We start from the raw sequence: 20,424 nt of genomic DNA, 5'->3' as shown, positions 1-20,424 counted from the left end.
AAAAACTTGCACTTTTTAACAGGAGGTGGCATATTTCCGACAGGTCAAAAAAAAAACACTGGACACAAGAGTCACGGGCGAATTCGGCATGCACGAGGCGGACGGTGAGATAGCGTGGTCGGCGTGCACGAGGCGTGGTAGTGAAAAGAAAGAAGGGTTCGTTGTTCTGCCTAGGTGCTTCCCCGGTTGGCCGGCGGTGTCACGTGAAACGTCACGTGTGTGCATAGTTGCCAACAGATGGGCTAGCAAAAAGCCACTTTCAGAGAACAAAAAAAAAAATCCTGTTGCTATCGTCATCATTGCCGAACCGACAGAAAGTAAACAGCAATGGCTGCGCCAGTGCTTGCTGGCAGAAATGCACAGCCCCAACTTGTCAGATGAGAGTGTTGCCGCAGTTTTGCCACTTCTCTGTTCCCAACTGGCTGATGTGCAGAAAAAATGTTGCAGATCACTACCTAAAACTTTTGTTAATGTGGGACTCCTTTTTAAAAACTCTTTGCTGCTGAGAGGGGGCAAATGCATCACTCTATGAAAGTTAGCCAGGGGTGCCAGAATTTTTCGTTGCCGCAAGAATTTCGTTCTTGAGGGCTTTCGTTATTGAGGGGTTCAACTATACCGTATAAGCGCATGTAAGGGCCGCACTTTTTTTCCCAGATTTGAGGGCCAATTTTCGGGGTGCAGCCCGTACACACAATTTGCGAAAAAAAAAAAAAAATTTTAAGTAGAAACACACCAATCAGGAAGTCAGCAGCATTTATTCTACGTTCAGTCACCACTCGCGATGTATTCCAACCCGGAGATGGTGCTGTGCTCCGGTGCACACTCATCCCACAAAAGGCCGCGCCGCATGTCCACTGTCAACGCGTAGCCGTAGTTTCGCACTTCCATCACTTAGCAGACCAGCTCTTCTTCCAGTTGGGAAACTTGCATGGCTTGCCTCGGAAAGCGCTCTTTTTGCAGCTTGTGTTCCCCAATGCATCCTTTTGGTTTTACCATCGTCAGACGCACTTCTCGGCCACGTCGAATATCCTGCCCGCCGCGCACTTGCCATGTTCGACAGCAAACTCCCAGCCGTGTACCAATTAAGGTGCTTGCCCATTGTGCTAAACCTACTAAAACTGCAATGCTCGGCGGCAGCGCGCGAAAGCCACAACTACAATGAACCACAACTCTCGTGGCTTTGACAGCCACAAAACGCTGGAGGTGGTGATACTGATGCCAATATGGATAGCGGGAGCTGGCGGCGGAGGAAAAAGTTGACGATGATCATGAGCCGCGGCTTTTAGCATCATCCATGAGCAGCACCTGGAAGCTCCTGTGCACATGCGTCGCCTCCGCGATCAATCGCGCAGTTGCTCGCAGCCGGAGCCAATCGCGGAGGCCACGGCGCGGTGCGTGCATTTTCGAAGGCTATTCCCACGTGGGTCCTGTGGAAAGTTTGGGTGCGGCCCTTACTGGGATATTATTTTTTGCTAATATTTCCTTCTGGAAAACAGGGTGCGGCCCATACACGGGTGCGGCCCTTACAGGTGTTTATAAGGTATTCCTTTGGAATTTGTTTTGAACCAAGAAACCACTATTCACGCATGCCTAGGTACAGTAGGGCCTGACATCGGACAGATAAGGCTTTACATTATTGCACAGTTGTTTCAGCATTCAAAAAAGAATGCAAGCTAGCATTCACTATTACTGTCAGTAGACTGCGTGGCAAAAGAAAGGAGTGCATTCGTAACACAAGGGGAAAAAAAATTTCACTTCTTGACAGCCGAAGTAGGGGCCCTTATATGTGATGTGCGAAAAAATTTTTTTATAAAGTAAAAGCACACCAATCAGAGAATGAGTGGCATTTATTCTACATTCAATCATCACTTGGAGTCTTCCGACTCCAAGCAAGTAGTGTGCTCTGGTGCACGCTCATTCCACAAGAAGTCGCGCAGCATGTCTGCTGGCAACGCGTAGCTGGTGTTCCGCACTTCCATCACATAGCAGAGCAGCTCTTCTTCCAGTTCGGGAAACTTGCATGGCTTTCCTTGGAAAGAGCGCTTTTTGCAGCTTGTGTTCCTCAATGCATCCTTTTGGTTGCACCTTCGTTGGACGCACTTCTCAGCCAAGTCGAATTAACTGCCCACCGCACGCTTGACATGTTCCAAGAGCAAACTCCTAGCCATGTAGCTATTAAGGTGCTTGGCCATTGTGCTAAAATTTCAACGCTCGGTGGCAGCACACAAGAGCTACTACTATAGTGAACTACCACACTACCACAACTCCCGTGCCTTCGACAGCCACAAAAAGCTGGAGCTTGTGATATACTAATGCCGATATGAATACTGGGAGCTCGCGGCAAAGGAAAAACTTAACGATGATGATGCCCCGCAGCCTCTCGCACTATCTGTGGGCGGTACCTGGAAGCTCCTGTGCACGTGCGTGGCCTCTGCGATCAAGCACACCATTGCTTGCTACCAGAGCTGATCACATAGGCAACAATGCTTGCATTTTGAAGGCTATTCCCACCTGGGTCCTGAAAAGTTTGGGTGTGACACTTACAGGGATCTTTTTTTTTTTAATGTTTCCTTGGGGAAAACAGGGTGCGGTCCATACACGGGCGCGGCGATTACAGGTATTTATAGGGTATGCAGTAAGCCAGTAAGCCCTGCATGATGGTGCCCATCCATAGAGCTCCTTGTGCCAAAAAAAGAAATCATCAATTCATATATAAAATTGGTTCCACTAATAAAAGTTCGCACTGTGTGCTTATTTACCTAGCTCACTTGCACTGGCGGTCGCTTTCTAGGATATGGGAAAAACGAGCACAACAGCAAATTTCCGGTTTTTCTGCAAACCTCCAGAGTGCGTTTTGAGCCAGGTTCCTAAGCTACAAGACTGCTGGCAGTTTGGTTTGCCGCGTAGTGAGCCGGGCCACAAGCAAGTGGAAGGCATGAAAGTTACATCGTTTTATTGCTTTCGATTGGCACTTTGCTCCAACTCCTGGTCTTTATTGCAACTGTGCAGCTGTTGCTTTTAGCAGCCGCGCATGCAGCTGCTGTGCCTTCCGACAGGACTGAACCACCTACCCATAGAAGTGAACCGAAACCCCACAAAGCAAGTGTTCCAAAAACATTCACTTGAGACGAATACTTAAAGGTTTTGAATACCAAATATTCGGAACAAATATCAAATATTAGACACTTTACTATTAAACCAAACATTCAAAATTATAAAACATGAGCAAATCCAAAACCCTTCACTTTTAAGGGTTCTTCAAAGTTTATCCTCATCTCGGACAGTAACAATATATAGGTCAAACACATGACATGGTAGCGCGCATGTGACCGCAATGACCTAACACTGAGTGCTGTCAGAGAGAGGGAATGGGTTTTGCGCAGTTGCTTGTTGCAGCGAAAGACGCAGCGCACTCACAGACACACATGCATAGGCAACTGCCGCACAGCTGAAGTACTACCAGCTCTCCTACTCATGCCTCAGAACAGCACCACTACTAGAGAGAATGTGTGGCAAGTCTTCCCAGCTCTGCACCGCTGTCAGGACTATACTGACACCACCTTCACAGCATGCATACTCACAGACGCACATATGCCAGACAGCCCGTGGGTGCCCTTGCTTTCCTCAACATAAGCATAGCATCACGTTTTACACTCACCACCCCTCAGCGTGTTTTCCCTCCGTTACTCCACCCTCCCTTCTCCTTTTCACTTCATCTCCTATCTATAAATAATCTACAATGACCATGACCCGGGAGACCATTCAGTAACAGCAGTCACTGTAAACTCAATCCAGCAAAAAAAAAAAAAAAGCATTTGCACTAATTATGCGAGCTTTGGAGACAGCAGTATGATGTTCCCACCTGAGTTCCGCAGGTGCTGCTCCTCCTCCCCCGGCGACACCATTGGGATGTGGGTGTGCATCACCTTGTCCTACACCGCTACCACCACTACTACTGCCACTGCTATTCCGTGGAACAAAGAAGGTGTTGAACCAGAACTGGAACACCTTCTCCTACATGAGAAGGGAGCAAGAGAAGGAAAAGAAACAAATTAGCTATGCTCACATGTGCAAAAAAAAATGCACTTGGTACTGACTACAGACAAACCTTGTTATAGCGAACAGGTAAAAAAAAAAATGAAAAATAGTTCGATACAGCCGAAATATGTAATACAGTAGAACCTCTCTTTAGTAAAGTGACCCGGACCAGCAAAAAATCTCTACTATATCAGGGTCTTTACTATATTAGTTGTTGGTGATGGCATGGCTCTGAGGATGCTCTCTCAGGTATTAATTGGCTACTTACTAAGCACAGTGCTGGTTTATAAAAGAAACACTCCCAAATAACTTCCACCCTGTTCCTATTGTCCCTTTATGCGATAATTAATTATTTTCAGCTATCACATCACATATTATCATGTTTTCGATTTTGTTTACATCTTGTGGAAGTATCGCATTTGCACAGATACAATGTGGCTACGAATAAAACGAGTTTGATTTCAAGAAAAAACCAAAGCTTTGCATGAACACGGCGACATTTTCGTCAGCCTCAGCATCATTTAAGAGGCAATAGTTAAGAAACGCGCACAACACAGTTTAGACGCGGCGGTACCGCTCACTCAGTGCTTCCGTTTCTTGCTGCAGCTTCCTTGTGCTTCATGCTGCCGTGCTGCGAACGTTAGCTGTTTTCTTCCCTTTTTACTGTCTTTCATTTCTCAGCGACCCAAGTCGCCTTCTTTCTGCGTACATAGCTAGCTTTACTTTTTCTTCCATGCGTGCCACGCGCTTTGGCTCACAGCCCCAAGGACTTCCAGAAGTTGGCTTCTCCTCACAAGTTTAGAGTGCTGTGGTGAAGTTATCTCAAAGAGCACTATTTTACCATATAAAAGCGTATTAGGGCCACTTTTTTTTGTAGCGAGAGCTACACTGGGCTACCAGTCGAGCATTTCGCGGTACATGGAAGAGGCCAGTTGTGCGTATGCGCCGTTACCCCGGCTACCGAAGAGGAGCAAAGTGCGGCGTGCGCTTCGCCGTCGCCGTGACCGCACGCGCCTGCTCCATCGTCGAAGTCTAGCGTGGCATCACGCGGATGAACAGTAGTGCGCATGCGCCGATACCATGGTAACCAGAGAGACCCCACAGCTGCGCTGTGTTCTTCGTCGCCGCCTTGCCACACGGCGCTCTATCACCTGAAACCCGTGTCGCATGCGCAGGATTGCGTATAAAAGGCGGAGATGTAGTGGGCGTCTATATCACGTTTGACATGCATGCAGAGGAGAGTCCAGCCGCTGCTAAACGGCAGTATAGACAAGAGAAGATAACTCTCCCGATCCTGAGGTTGTCGCCTGGCAGTTGGCTTGAACCAAATAAGAACGCTGGAGTCTGTGTGTACGTGAAACAAGGTATCACCACTGTCAGACATCTCCCTTCGATCGCGGAGAATAATGGTGAAGGCTGCTGTGTTCGGCTTCTGGAAAGCGGCATTATCATCCAAGGAGTCTACATAGCACTGGGAACATCTGTCAAGCAGACGATTGATGTGGTTGCCACGTGTATACCAGCCTACGGCACGGTTTCACAGTTGTGTGTGACTTTGGGTGATTTCAACAGGAAACAGGACTCTCTTAGTGTATGAAAGAAAAGTTTGACTTTAAAATAGCTTCGGACCCTCACGTCCAGACTACACACTGGAGAACTACTACAGTGCTTGTACACTAAAGAGGCTCTACCTAATTGAATACTGTATCGAAAAAAATGAGACCGCTGCATGCTACTTCACTAATATTCGGGCCGTCTTCGCCTCTGTCAAGCAAAATGAATAAAAGATGTGTATACCCAATGTCTCTCATTGCTAAACATACAGTGACCACAACAAGCTCAACCAGGGATACGTATACCTCTCGCTACATGTATCCTGGCATAGCCGAGCTAAGCCACTGCCAATTTTTTTTCCAGATTTGAGGGTCAATATTCGGGATGCGGCCCATACATGCGATTTTCGAAAAAAAAATTTTTTGAAGTACAAACACACCAATCAAGAAATTAGCGGCATTAATTCTACGTTCAATGACCACTCGCGGTGTATTCCGACTCCGAGCTGGTGTTGTGCTTTTTAAGTTCTAGCCACCCTAGCTGTGCTCTCTGGTTGCTCTGGTGCACACTCATCCCACAAGAAGCCGCGCAGCACGCCCGCTGTCAATGCGTAGCCGTTGAGCAGCTCTTCTTCCAGTTCGGGAAATTTGCACGGCTTGCCTCGAAAAGCGCGCTTTTTGCAGCTTGTGTTCCTCAATGCATCCTTTTGTTCACACCATCGTCGGATGCACTTCTCGGCTACGTCAAATTTCCTGCCCGCCGCATGCTTGCCGTGTTCGACAGCAAACTCCCAGCCATGTAGCTATTAAGGTGCTTGCCTGTCATGCTAAAACTGCTAAAACTACAACGATCGGCAGCAGCAAGCGAGAGCTACAACTATGGTGAACCACAACTCCCGTGCCTTTGACAGCCACAAAAAGATGGAGCTAGTGATACTGACGTCGATATGGATAGCGGGAGCCGGCGGCGGAGGAAAAAGTTGACGATGATAATGAGCTGCGGCCTCTGGCGCCATCCGTGGACGGCACCTGGAAACTCCTGTGCGCATCGTCGCCTCCGCGATCAAGAGCGCCGTTGCTCGCAGCTTGAGCCGATCTCGGAGGCCACAGCTCGTGCATTTCGAAGGCTATACCCGTGTGGTTCATGGTTCGTGGTTCATTGGGGTTTAACGTCCCACAGCAACTCAGGCTATGAGGGACACCGTAGTGAAGGGCTCCGGAAATTTCGACCACCTGGGGTTCTTTTACGTGCACTGACATCGCACAGCACATGCGCCTCTAGAATTTCGCCTCCATCGAAATTCGACCGCCGCGGCCGGGATTGAACCCGCGTCTTTTGGGTCAGCAGCCGAGCACTCTAACCACTGGGCTACCGCGGCGGCTATATATACCCGCGTGGGTCGTGTAGAAAGTTTGGGTGCGGCCCTTACGGGGATATAATTTTTTTTCTAATATTTCCTTCTGGAAAACGAGGTGCGGCCCTTACACACATTTGTACGGTATCATCTTCAGTATCCATTTGCCCCTGAATGTTGGCCTGTGCACAGATTAAAGAAACACCCATTATATGCACTGCACAAACACATGCATCACAAAAAACAGTGACAAGATCACCAGTTCAAGCACTGATTGTGCTTTGAAAATGGATAGAAAATCTTTTTAACGCCACAGCACGGTGCCAGTGCCACTGCCAATCAAGTAGATACACAACAGAGTGAAAAACAGTACGCAATGGCCAGCACACATGGAGTAGGCCCCTACTGATTCAGCTAGTGCATCAGTTTCAAAGGTGGCAGAGTTTTGATTACACATGATTATGCTTCAAGCCATAACCACGATTCATGTCAACAAGGTTCCTCTGCATATTGCTGCTTTTCTAGTGAACTGCGAAAATAACGTTATGAACAAATGCAGCTGTGCAAGTGCCGGTCCGAACAGGTTGCTCTTAACACAAATGAAGAAATGAGAGAATAATTTAAGAAACTTGAGCATCACAGCGGCCTTTGTTCTTGCCTTCACGCAGATGCAACCACCATGGCCAGTGAAGGGGCCACGAGCATACCAGGTACCCTGGGTACCACAGCACCACAGAGCTTTAAGGCGGAACGGAGAGGTACACACCTTCTTCATCATTTTGGGCTTGTTGTAGACCTCAACCTTGATGTCGCCCTTGAGGGTTACTGTGCATTCTAGCGGGAAGCGGAGCGGTGTGGAATTTCCTTTGCGCCCCTCCTTCACAGGAGACATGTACAGCTGCTCCAAGCTGGTGGCACCGCTCTTCCACAGCACAAAAAACAGCGCTGGAATGACCACAGTAGTCTTTACACAGACACACAAAAGCCAGACATGCCTTAGCTCCCTCTTCCTAAAAAACTTTCTGGCTACACCACTGGACATGAATGACACTACAAACAGACCATCTGTGCTTCAGTGCTTCAATCTTCTGAGGCAAAATCCACACAAGGAGGCTGAATTCTTCTTTTGCAGACAATAGACTGCACATGCATCCCTCAACATGCTTCAAAAGCTGCCTGTCCATCCATGCACAGCATTAAGAGCAGTCTTCCTCAAACTATCCACAAGTTAAGGGGACATGGATCATAAAATGCATAAAAATACGTGATGAAGTCTGCTTTCTAGAAATCACATTTTCGGCATGTTTATGCATTCACCCTTCTTTGTTAAAAATATCAAGGTCCTACCCCATCTATAAATTTAAAAAAATCTAAATCTAAGTTTCAACCACCCGTAGAACTAAAAAAATGCAGGAGAATGGTGAGACACAGCCAAAGTTCGTGCCGCTCGATCTGCTCCTGCTCGTCCAATCGTTGTCATTTTGGTGTCGTTCGAAAATTCACTTTCTCCACTATGCTCCTCCTCCAAAAAGACACAGGTCAAGCAGTGCACACAGATCACCATCACACAGTTGCTCCTGTCATTGGAAGAGGGAATGGAGGAGAGTACCAGCGAGGCAACATGAGAGTGTTTTCTGGGGCAACGGTGGCAGGCAGACCAACAGTGGGAACATGCGGGAAGTAGGTGCCTCCGCGCCCGGTCTACGAGCGGCAGCGCTGCCATGCGTCTCTCCTCTAGCCTGGCTGGTTGCCTCAGACTCCCCAACATTCCCCACCCCACTCGTAGCAACATGCAATCAACATGCATTCATTTACAATGCACTAACTTTGTGCAATTTTTAAAGTGACACGAGAAGCAGAGAGACCATGGTTATTAACTGAAAATAGCTAACTTTAGCCTTGATAAATCATCACTGGAATGCTAGTTCAGCCTTGCTTGTGCTCCCGTCAGCCAAACAACCTCGATATGCCCAGTGTACAACACCCTTTAATGCTTGTTTATGGACATGATACACAAGAATGAGGGACATGACTCTCTACTTCATTTGTAAGGTACATCAAAATGTCGGGAAATCCTTTAATTTTTACCATTTCCTCAATTTGTCATCATCATCAGCCAGGGCAAAGGCCCTGCCTCTCCTATTAGCCCTGTTACTGTCGAATTCCCCAACAACTCTCAGCTCTTTGCGTTGGCAAAGAACCTGAAGTAATAAACATTGTTTGACACCAAATTGACAGTGAAAATGAGAGACTCAGCATGTGGCCCCCCAACCACAGCAATTGAATTTCCATATTCATACATCCTTGCCCAGCGGCAGCCACTGACAAACAGCAGGTTAACTTACAGCAGGTCCCTCCGTTGAAGGTAGGCACGGGCTCAAGAGACAGCGAATGCAGCTCCAGTGTCTCTGGGTTGTACTCCTCGTGCATGCTGACTAGCTTGGCATAGTACTCCACATACCGCCGTTGGCTAGGGATTGTCACCCCCTGCATAGTGTACACACAGGTAAGGACAGGTAAGCAACAAGACCAAGGTGACAGTTTGAATGTCAACAATCAAAAGAACACTTAATTTATGTTCCATATTTATGTGTGTGTTCCAATTTATGTTACTGCTCCATATTCACAAGTAATAAAGTATTTACTTAAGAGCAAGTAAACCAGTTAAGGGGGGACGCGGGTCTTGAAATCGCGAAAAATGGTCAAAAATGGCAATTTTCAAAAATTGCGATTTTGAAGTCTTTAATGTCCCAACTATGCCTCTACAAAATATTTTAGCTGAATTCCAACTCAAAGTATGAAAAAAACGGCAATTTAGAAACGTCGGTGAGCCGAAATTGAACGCCAAGCGCGAAGGTTTGCCCCATTTTCAAGCTGCCGTTGCTCCGCGCGACGCGAACCGATCGGCGCCATCTTGGTCTCGTTTGAAAGCTGGTTTCCCGCTCTCCAATTTGGCGCCTTACGGCAAGCTGTAGACCCTCGCACAGTGGAGCTATCAGCACCCGTTCGCAAGGGGGGAAAGCGTCGCGAGACGGCCGCCGATTGGGTAAAACGGGCGCTCCTCGAGGCGCAGCCCTCTGATTGGCCGTGACGCATGCTTTGCCCCCCGCGGCCGCGTTGTTCGGCTCCTTCCCGTCGTCTGCTTTCGCCTGCACGCCCGTCATTTTTCGCGCTCCTCTTTGTTTCCTAGTATTTTTCGTTCTGCCGTTTTCCTTATCGTTATTGTAGACATTTTGGCTATTGAATCGCTTCTTTTAGCCCCGAATTTCGTGCTTTTGTGTGTATTTGCCTGCCTGGTGTCTTTGTTCCGTGTGTCACGATGGCCCGAGACGCGCGCTTGAAAGCAAGCACGCGAAAAACAGTCGGCAAAAAGAGACGCGCATGGAATAAGTAGAGCGCTGCATCGTCGAGAACTGCAGCTTCGGTGATGCCGCAAGCTGCTGTACCCTCGGTGGATGCGGCTGGACTGAGCTCGCCAACAACAGCTTCGCCGGTGGACGCGGCTGAACAAACCCTGTTGACGCCAGCATCGCCGGTGGACGCGGCTGGACAATGCCGATCGCCGTCAACTTCGGCGTTACCGCAAGTCTCTGCAGTGCCGGTGGATGTGCCTGGACTAAGCCCGTGGAAAATATCGACTTTTGATACGCTGCAAGCCGCTTCGAATTCCGTGTCGTCGGAAGCGGCCGAGCCGGCTGACCTAAGCCTAACGTCGACTTCGGCGTTTGCGCACGCCGCTTCGTGCCGACGGACGCGGCTGAACCGAGCTCGCGTGCTCAACGCTTCGACAAGCACGCGCAGCGCGGACCTTGGCAGCGCGCCAAGCCGCTGCCGCCGCTGATAACGTCATTTGTTTTTTTTAATATATATATATTTTGAGGACAGCTCCGAGGGGGGGGGGGGGGGGGCGCTCGGCGAACTTGGCAGAGCGCCAAGACGTTGTGCGCTCTAAGCTGAAGCTTGAACATTTGAACATTCGCATTAGACACTCCTCACTGTCCTGTTTTTAACCTCGCAAGAAGCAGTTTCTCGCTTCAACCAAGGAATGGCAACAACCAGCAGAGCTGTTGCAGCACAGCTTGGTTACAGGCCTGGGAGCTGCCTCATTGGTAGGAGCCTTGAAAAAGATAAACAGAGGCTGTGCAGGTCTGATAAGGGTCACACCAATGCTGAAAAGGTGAAGAAGAGGATGGCCAAGAAGCACAAGCCTGACAGCACCCATGACTACTGCCCAGGACTTTTGTGAATGTGTGGCAGATTCAAAGAAAATAGCAAGTGATTTTCGGAGCTTTTTTTTTGTCAAGTGCCAATGCAATACAGAGGTTTTCATAATCTTTACATGAACAGATTTCTGTAAATTTGGTGTTATTGTGTTCAGCAATGACTGGGCGGCATGCTAAAGCATTAAATTTTTCCATATGATCAGTAAACAAAAATGGCAGAGTAAGCAAAACTTTGAATGCAATTTTCTCAGCTTTGCTTTTTCGATCAAATGCCTTTGCCTTACGGAACTTTTCATAATGTTTGCATCGACTGATTTTATTAAAGTAGGTATCATTTTTTTCAGCAACATCTCAGCTACATCCTAAAGCTTTCCAATTTTCATTAAACCCAATAGACTAGCAATTAGGTCAGATCTAAGCTAATTACTCCCACATTGTTTTTTTCTTTCCTACTTTGTTATTCATTCATGACCTATGTGGTGACTTTTTAAAAATTTCTTTAGCTTTAGGATGTGCAATGGGCCCTTAAGAATGACAGCATTACTTTAAAACTAGTTTTTTTAATTAAGAAACCACCATAATGGCCCGTAAGAAAAGACCTAAGTGGCATAAATTATTTTGCCATATCTTCATTTCTAGATGAGATATATAAAATCTGAATATATATTTGGGATTAGCATTCAAAGATATATCTGCATGCCAATTTTCAGGAAGATATGTTAAGAAATAAAAAAAAAGTTTTCAAGACCCTCATCCCCCCTTAACTTCAGCCATAGGTAGGTACTACTGTGTGACAGTAGCAGAAGCAATAGGGACCACATTCCAAGTTAATAACTATCACAAAAACCATCACTCCAATATTACTTCTGCTGGAAGCAGGCATAAGGGTGTTAATGTCTGAAAAATGGGAAACCCCCTTCAGTCTCGCAAAACCTTGGTGTGATACAGTATTAAAAAAATTATACAGTCAAGCCCTGCTACTACGAACACCACAACAGCGAAATTTCCCACAGAATGAAGTATTTCCGATTCCCCAACAGCGAACCATACAAGGTAATGCAATTATTCCCCCCCACAATGAACAATTTTTGCAGCAAGGTTCTGCGCCAACGAAATTTTTCCGAGTAAGTGACTTTTTTTTGTGCATCCACATATGCCATGTATCTCGTTAGGTCTCACCAAAAACTGCTGCCAAAGACAGTTTGTACTTTCAATAAGACAGCTGACATTCCCTGCGGAATAAAAATTATTGTACAGATATATGCGTAAAAAAGATGCGATGCAGAGCGACGCCTGTCTGCGACGGTTTTACCGACAACTCAGACTCTACGCTTGTGAACCGCGGTCATTGGTGCAAGGTGGCTTTAAACACGTCACATTTTATGTGAAAAGTGATGGCTACTTCCAAAGCACTTTTTCTGAAGCTTAATTGCAGAGCACGTTAGGCCTAGCGACAGCAAGCAAAAGGCACGCAACCATCCGCTCTCGTTTGGTGTGCCGGCAGGCGGCACGTCATTGCAAGAAGCCTGCCATCGGCTAGACTGCACTCCAGTCTCGGTTTTGCATCGCAGGCGAGCATTGTGGTAACGTTTTTATTTTATTTATTTTTTTTCCCCTGTCTGGTGCACGCGGACACTAACCTAGTACAGGCACTGCTTACGACAGTGGTTCTATGCAGAGACTCAACAACGACACTCTGCCAGTTTGTACCTCGCGTCGCAAAATATCTCCGAATCAGACCAACCACATTTCTAGCATGTCATCTCAAGCATCGATTTCGAGGTGCATGTGACCTCTCAACATGCAGTGACACGGGAGCATGCACGCCTAGTCCACGCCAAAATGCCTCCAGGCAGCGTGGTCTCAGTACAGGTTCTCGCAGGACGAAAACGGGGACGCTTTTAAAACAAGTGCGGGAAAAAAATATTAGATTTGACAGCAAACGTAGCGGGTGCATTTGTTACACGAATATGTCCATTGTCAGAGATTTCCGGAGTAGCAAGAAAATCACGCCATAGCGCCAATTTCATAATGGTGAAAGACCGAGGCTGGCAGATTTTTGAAAAATAAACATTGTTCATGAATTATCTGGTCCAATCTGTCAATATTCTGGCACGATTTCACAACAGCGAAGCTTTCACTATAAAGAAATTTTTTGCTGGTCCCATGAATTTAATTGAAGCGGAATTCCGGTGCCTGTGAAAGGAGGGCACAGTTATTGTGGCAGGGGTACGCTAGGGCCTTCAGCAACTGAAGGAGAGAGTGCTCTTTCTCCAGGCGTGCCAGCAAGCATGCTCGTGGCACGCTGAGTCGTACTGGTATCAATGTGATGCCAAGACCTACAAGCTAGGAGCACCGGTGAAGTTTCCTAGCAAAGCAGGCCGTAGTTGAGGTTGCTTATGAGAGACACTTCCAGCCTCATAAAGATGATAGGTACGTGCTAACCGAGACATTCACGATAAGGCACTAAATGGTAAGCAAGCATCAAATGCAAGAGGTTCAATGGAAGCCGAGTCGGGGATTTCATACAACTACGTCTTAAGTGCACCTGTAGCTTCAAAGAGGGCACCTTAACGAGGTTTTATGGTATCTACTACTCTCATACTCAACTGACCACTGATTTCAAACTAATACTTAATTCATTCTGATGCGTCTTAAACCTTACTTATTTTTTCACAGCTTAATTTCTAGAATGAACCGTTTCCTTTCATCGTAAAAGAAGCACTGCCCCTTTGAAAGGTCAATTTTCACTGCATTAGATGACTGGACAAAACTCATACGTCATCAGGGCAATGACTAAAATTTCACTGATTGTAAATTTAAGCCCACGGCCAATCTACAAAGAAAGTCAGTTTGTTTAGAGAAAAAGATTAAAAGGTAACATCTATGCACAATGGCAATAACTGCAAGGAACTAAGGAAGCTAAAGAAACTAGCTTTCAGGAAATTGGAACAGCACAGTACAGGATTTGTAATCATTGTTAAATGTGCACTAAAGAGGATTCTGAACTCATCTTTTTACCAAAGGAACTCGACCTGCACACTCCAAGCATTCATAGAAACTTCTAATTATTGTCCTGTGCGGCAGATTTCCCTACTAAATCAATTTAAACGTCCCGGCTCCCGCATTTCTTTTTAAATCACCTCCGAAAAGAGGAGGAGTCAGCCAACGTGTGGAGTGCCTTTCAGCCAGTCACGTGGCGGCTTGCCGCTCTGCCATTGGACTAGTGATACGTCAGGATCAGCGAAAGCAAAGAGTCCATGCGTATTTTTATTTCGGTGAGCCTAATTTGCGGCTATGTAGTCTGCAACAAATTCTTTATTGACGGAAACCTAAAAAACTAAATCGAAGCGAAAGCAAAGCCGCCACGCAACTAGCTGAAAAGAACTCCACGCGTTGGTTTACTCCTCCTACTCTCCGAGGTCAATTAAAAAAAAAAAAGACGTGAACTGGGACATTTAACTTGATTTAATAGGAAAATCGGCCACACAGGATAATAATTCACAGTTTCTAAGAATTATCGGAGCGTATAGATCGAGTTCCCGCTGTAAAAAAAACTTTCAGATTCCTCTTTAGTGCACCTTTAAGGGCCATGTGTTCCCTTTGAGACTAGACATTCACTTCACCACCTATCAAAAACAATGCAGCCAGACTACCTACAGTAGCCGACTGATTTTTCGGACTCCACTAATTCGAACCTGCCCAATATTTCGGACTTCACTGAGGAACCATCGCGCACCTCATAGGAATGTTTACATTTTCACGACCGATATTTCGGACTTTGTGGAGTCCAAAATTTTTATTTTTCGGACTAAAGTAGATGCCAAAAATACTGTTAAGATAGTTTTTCAAACGAAAGTTCGTAATTTCAACATATTATAGACGCGAGCGGGCATCGTTGTCACGAACAACCCGTTTTCAGCCACTGTGCAAGGCGCCATCTTGGATTTAAATGGAGTCAGCAGGCACTGACAGAGTGGATCAGATGGATTGGTGCGAATAGGCTTTGCTATTTGTTATTCATTGTTGCCATCGAAATGGCCTACAAATAGCATGCGATCGCGCTGAAAATGCCACAGAGTGAACGACGCCACCCATGGTGCGGGGCAGAGGTGCTAGCTTTGCTTGCGTCGTCCCGTGGGTTACCTCTCGGTCTTTGCGAGCGACGTTGCCCATGCGAACCGACTGTTCTTGCTTTGCGCAACGCGTGCATTCGTTCGCGGCATAATTTGCAGCCGCATTGCACCGTCCGGTATCGGGACACGAGGTGCTGCGGACATGACAAAAGCATGCCTATGGCTCAGGTAAGTAATATTAGCCCTTGCAAGCGGAACATGGATAGCGGCGAAATATGCAATTTTGAAAGCTAGTTTTTCTTATGTTTTTGAAGCTCACAGATTATTCAACCTCTTCAGACCATTTTCCAGGTTCCGCCAAGTCTGAAAAATCAGTCGACGACTGTAGCTCCCATTACAGTAGAATCTCAATGACGTGATCCCGGTTAATACGAATTTGTGAAATTGCCTGGCCAGAGTGCAGTGTATCATATAGGCAAAATATTAGATGTTCCGAACGCTCTCCTGAGCCACAACGGATGGTACGAACGCTATGCCCACATATCGCCATGACGTCGCGATTGCGAGTCAGCAGTATGCACTGCAAGCAGCGAGAGGCAGCGCGTGGCCTGCACATTGCAGACATCGTGATCATCAGCAGGGTATGTATCGCAAGTAGTGATCGATGGCTGCACGGCCGTCAGTAAATCCCGTAAACAAATCTGCGTGAATTCATTCCCTGTGCTTTTGTTTTGGATGACAAATTTCAGATGATATGAATATTTTTCATGATCCCACGAGATTCGTATCATCGATATGTTATCGTACCAGATGTGATATAAGCAACAAATCAAATGCGACAAGGAAACTGAAATAAAAACACAAACACAACTTATTAGCTCCTGCAAAGGAAGTATAAGCAAAGGTTGAATAAAACTTCTCAAGGACAGTCTGCCCTTTCGAAGTGAAAATAACATGTACTAGTACTGAGCTTCCCTCAGGGAAGAGCTCATTTTGCTCTCAGTGTTTCATGGTTCATGGTTCACAGGGGTTTAACGTCCCAAAGAGACCCAGGCTATGAGGAACGTCGTAGTGAAGGGCTCCAGAAATTTCAACCACACCTGGGGTTCTTTAACGACTATCCATGTTTCAGTTGTCTTGTCCGCATTCTATTTATTTCTAAATGTACAGAGCAAGTGCACATAACCCATTCAAAGAGGTGAATCTCTACAGCCCAGTGGCAAATGCACAGTCAACCAAGCTTTGAATGTTTAGAGAAATGCAAGACCAGCAGAAGCTACAATACAGCCCTGCTACCTTGAGGTCTGTCGTCCTGCGCTCGCTGTAATAGGACAGAGCGTCTCGTGCAGTGGTGAACATGCGGCAGTGCACCAGGTAGGAGCACACCATCACCCCTGTTCGGCCCTGCAAGTAGAGATGTAGTCAGCTCACAAACAGACCACCGGGTGCACAACTACGAGTGTGGTTGCTAGTAAAGCCAACCAAACTATGTCCATTAAACAATACCCAATCACCGCCATGCTACTAGTACTGCACGCTTCACAGTTCATTAAAGAGGCACGCATCATTATGTGGAATGTTAAATACGATTGCAAGGCCAAAAGCAGTCTGTCGACAAGCATACCAAAATGTACGCTGCTCCCAGAAAACACCACAAGAACCACAAAAATTAATACCATAAATGGTACCCCTATGCCATAGCCAAAACTATATAATTTTCCCAGACCGGTGCATGTGGCAGAAGGACTAAAATATTTACATATACATTTAGAAACCTGAAAAAGTTCTGCACATCTCCATAAAGTTGAGCGTGTGACGGAATCCCGTCTGGCCGGGAGCGTACATTTGAAAAAAAAATAAGAGACGCCGGCCAGTGAAAAAAGGTTCGTTCTTGACGTTTCGGCTTCCGCAGTTAGTGAACAAGGCTTCCGTGTGGAAGCCGAAACGTCAAGAACGAACCTTTTTTCACTGGCCGGCGTCTCTTATTTTTTCAAATGCACATCTCCATATAACACACTGCAAGCCTGGATACATATTTGCTGAAATGGCTCACCAGGCACCACCGCAATTCAGCCTCAATGACTGCTTTTTGTGTAATCGTGAATTGATGTTAGCATCATAACTACTGTCTGGTGTGTTTTCTCCTTCATAAGCCATGACAACCACAGTAAACGTGGTTTCAAATCACATTTTCTACTATCGCATTCTCGTTATGGTTTATGGTTATGGTTTATAGGGGTTTAACGTACCAAAGTGACTCAGGCTATGAGGGATGCCGTAGTGAAGGGCTCAGGAAATTTCGAACACTTGGGGTTCTTCAACGTACACTGACATCGCACAGTTCACGGACCTCTAGAATTTTGCCTCCATCGAAATCTGACCGTGGAGGCCGGGATCGAAACGGCGTCTTTCGGGTCAGCAGCCGAGCGCCATAGCACTGAGCCACCGTGGCAACTTCTACTGCATTCTCGGTCATCATGCAAATTCAAACGATGCTCAATTCAACTACCATAAAAACCGGAATATAGGTCGAACTTTTTTTCAAAAAAACCATGGCGAAAAGTCGACCCTTATCTTATATACCAGTCATTGGCAGAAAAACTACAGAAGTCTTGCAGCAATGGGCGGCTGAAGTCAACAGCCTTCATCACCATCGCCATCAGCAGCAGTGCGGCGTGGCGCCAATTTGCAATTCCGTTGTTTGGTTAAAGGCTGCTTTTTCACACTTTGTTTCCAAATGAGTGGAGGCCGGCGGCAATTCACCGTCGCCTTCAAGAAAAACGTGACTGAGTACGCGGAAGCTCACGACAACCTGGCAGCACAGCGCGAATTTGGAGTATCCAAAAAGAGCATTCAGTACTGGCGGAAGCAGGAGCTGCGTAATACAACTTGCAGCAACCAGAAGAAAACATAACTTCGTGGGCAGACCGCAGCGTATCCAGAATTGGAAGTAAAGATTGTGCTGCGTGCAAGATCGCTGCCTGCGACTACCGAATGCATCCGCGTGAAAACGGTAGAGATCGCGCATGCCTCTAGACTCACGAGGGCGCAATTCAAGGGCTCGCCATCCTGGGTGCGGCAGTTCATGATGAGGAAGGGCTTTGCTCTATGGCGCCGTATTTCTGTGAGCCAGAAACAAACATGCGGATCGATGGGCGCACGATACTGTTAAAAAATTGACCGGGTGTACATACGAGCAGCATTTAAATGAAAATAAATACGGTCACCATTGTGGAACCTGTCGAGTCACATTTGTTTCAAGGTAAGGGTGTCTTTAAGTACTTTTTACACTGGAAAATAATTTTTTCATTTTTAGAATTGGTTAGTTGGGGGAGTCGACCTATATTCCAGTCCGACCTACAGTCCGGTTTTTACGGTACACTGCACAGTAAAGAGAAATCTGTTTTTTTCATTTTCTCTCTCTCTCCACACTTAGCTCCATCCTTCCACTACCCAGAGGCCTCTAATGTAATGAAAGGAAGTATGCTTGCTATACTAGGCAACTGGCAGGCTACTTTAAGAACAAGTTTACATGCTGTACTTCTCTTCGGAAGGTTGTGTCTAATAGTCATTATAGCAGTACCTCCTCACATCCTATGGAAGAGAAGACTAGTGACAGTAGCAGCGTCACTACCAGTCCCACACTACAGCCACTTACATTATAACTGACTTACATTCCATGATTGGACTAGATAGGAAAAAAACTAAACTATTTTAGCATGAATTACACACATGATTTCACAGAATTCCTTTCCTGCAAATCACAAAATATCAATGTCTATATGCTAGACCTAATTGCAGTCAAACAACCAGCAAAGCACTCTACCAACACATACCTTGCCTGCTTTGCAATGGATGACAGCAACATTTTCCGAATGGCTGGACAGCCACCGTTCAACATCCTCACAGAAGGGCTTGATGAGGTCAATTTTAGGTGGGTTGTGGTCCTTGAATGGGTAGTGTGCCACTCTGTTCTCAAACTTCTTGGCGTCATACTGCCGCTCCGAGCACCTGCGCAAGACCACAGCAAGGCTCCCATTAGACTGCTGCATCTGGTGCACAAAGCCTATACCTGTTCTAAAGCGACATTTAAAACCGTGAACAACAGACAATGTACCTCCACACAAACTAAACACTTTCACAGCAACAGATGGAAACACCTAGCTCTTTACATACTTCACATGCCACCAGCATAGGCCAAACTTACATTACAACTTACGTGCACACAAAAAGTCAAAACAGAAAGAATGTGACCTGGTCTCACATCTATCCAGCCACACATGAAGAAATATACATTTCTAAACAAAGCCATGTGCAGCACTGCTCCCCACTACTGAGTGGCCTTGGCAAGGAGAAAACAGAGGGCAGTAGTAGATGCAGCAAGGCATCATAAGCAAGAAATCTCATTTTTAATGAAACAGATATTACCTGCTATCTTGACAATTTTTAACTTCCAGAAGTTTCAATCTGAGCAAAGTGACTAGGAGTAGACAGCGGTCCGAAGAGTGCCAAAATCTCCTATGCCAAACATACACACACAAAAAAGACAGGTGCTATAAATCGTGAAAGGACCATAGCAAGGCTACTTCACGTAAAGATGCACAGTTCTCTCTTCTCTCTTTGTGAAAAAGTACAATGTGCTTTTATGAACAGTCAGAAGCAAATGTTTATGAGATGAGGGTGCTCGGGAAGAAATTCGTTTTAGCACCACTTCGCAGCATGCCAGTCGTTTGGTACTGATACCAGCAGACATAGCATGCACATCCCCACTTGCAGGCAGGTATTTTGGGTGACTGGCCTGTGCAACTGCATCAAATTAATTTTTTACTCTCACCCGCATCCCATAAACTCTTGCTGCCAACTGTAAACACTAATTTGCTGCAAGTTGCACACAGATTTATTAGACAGCACAGTATGCAGTTTCAGCACACCATCAAAATGTAGCATCGACCAATTCAACTGTTTTCAACGAGCTTAAGTTTAGAGCTACATTCCAGGAAATGAAAATGCGTGAAGTAATCTAGTGTTAAGAAATCCGAGTAGTTCATAAATGGATGAGGGGAACAAGGGGAATGTAACTGCAAAATAAAGTTCAGCACCTTGGAAGTGGGAAAGGAATGCCTGCTTTAAAACACTGTAAGTTTTCGTTACTGTGCCAATAGCTGGCTCTAAAAAATGC

The 20,424-nt window shown here is 46.2% G+C and overlaps 1 protein-coding gene across 4 annotated transcripts in view; it reads right to left on the bottom strand.

The window, feature by feature from the left end:
- The window catches only part of LOC144114410 (phosphatidylinositol 3,4,5-trisphosphate 3-phosphatase and dual-specificity protein phosphatase PTEN-like), a 93,634-nt gene that overhangs the window by 45,806 nt on the left and 27,404 nt on the right, over nt 1-20,424 (bottom strand). For all 4 annotated transcript variants that reach the window (XM_077648133.1, XM_077648134.1, XM_077648132.1 and 1 more), the window contains 5 exons: nt 19,082-19,256; nt 16,542-16,649; nt 9,292-9,433; nt 7,713-7,891; nt 3,863-4,014 (listed from right to left, as the gene is read on the bottom strand). In XM_077648133.1, the coding sequence (XP_077504259.1) occupies nt 3,863-4,014; nt 7,713-7,891; nt 9,292-9,433; nt 16,542-16,649; nt 19,082-19,256 (756 nt within the window). The remainder of the gene's footprint in view (nt 1-3,862; nt 4,015-7,712; nt 7,892-9,291; nt 9,434-16,541; nt 16,650-19,081; nt 19,257-20,424) is intronic.

The sequence above is a fragment of the Amblyomma americanum genome, chromosome 1 (genome assembly GCF_052857255.1).
Source record: "Amblyomma americanum isolate KBUSLIRL-KWMA chromosome 1, ASM5285725v1, whole genome shotgun sequence".
NCBI classification, from domain to species: Eukaryota; Metazoa; Arthropoda; class Arachnida; order Ixodida; family Ixodidae; genus Amblyomma; species Amblyomma americanum.
The sequence above is the reverse complement of the archived record's forward strand: the minus strand, read 5'-3'. Positions and strand labels throughout refer to the sequence as shown.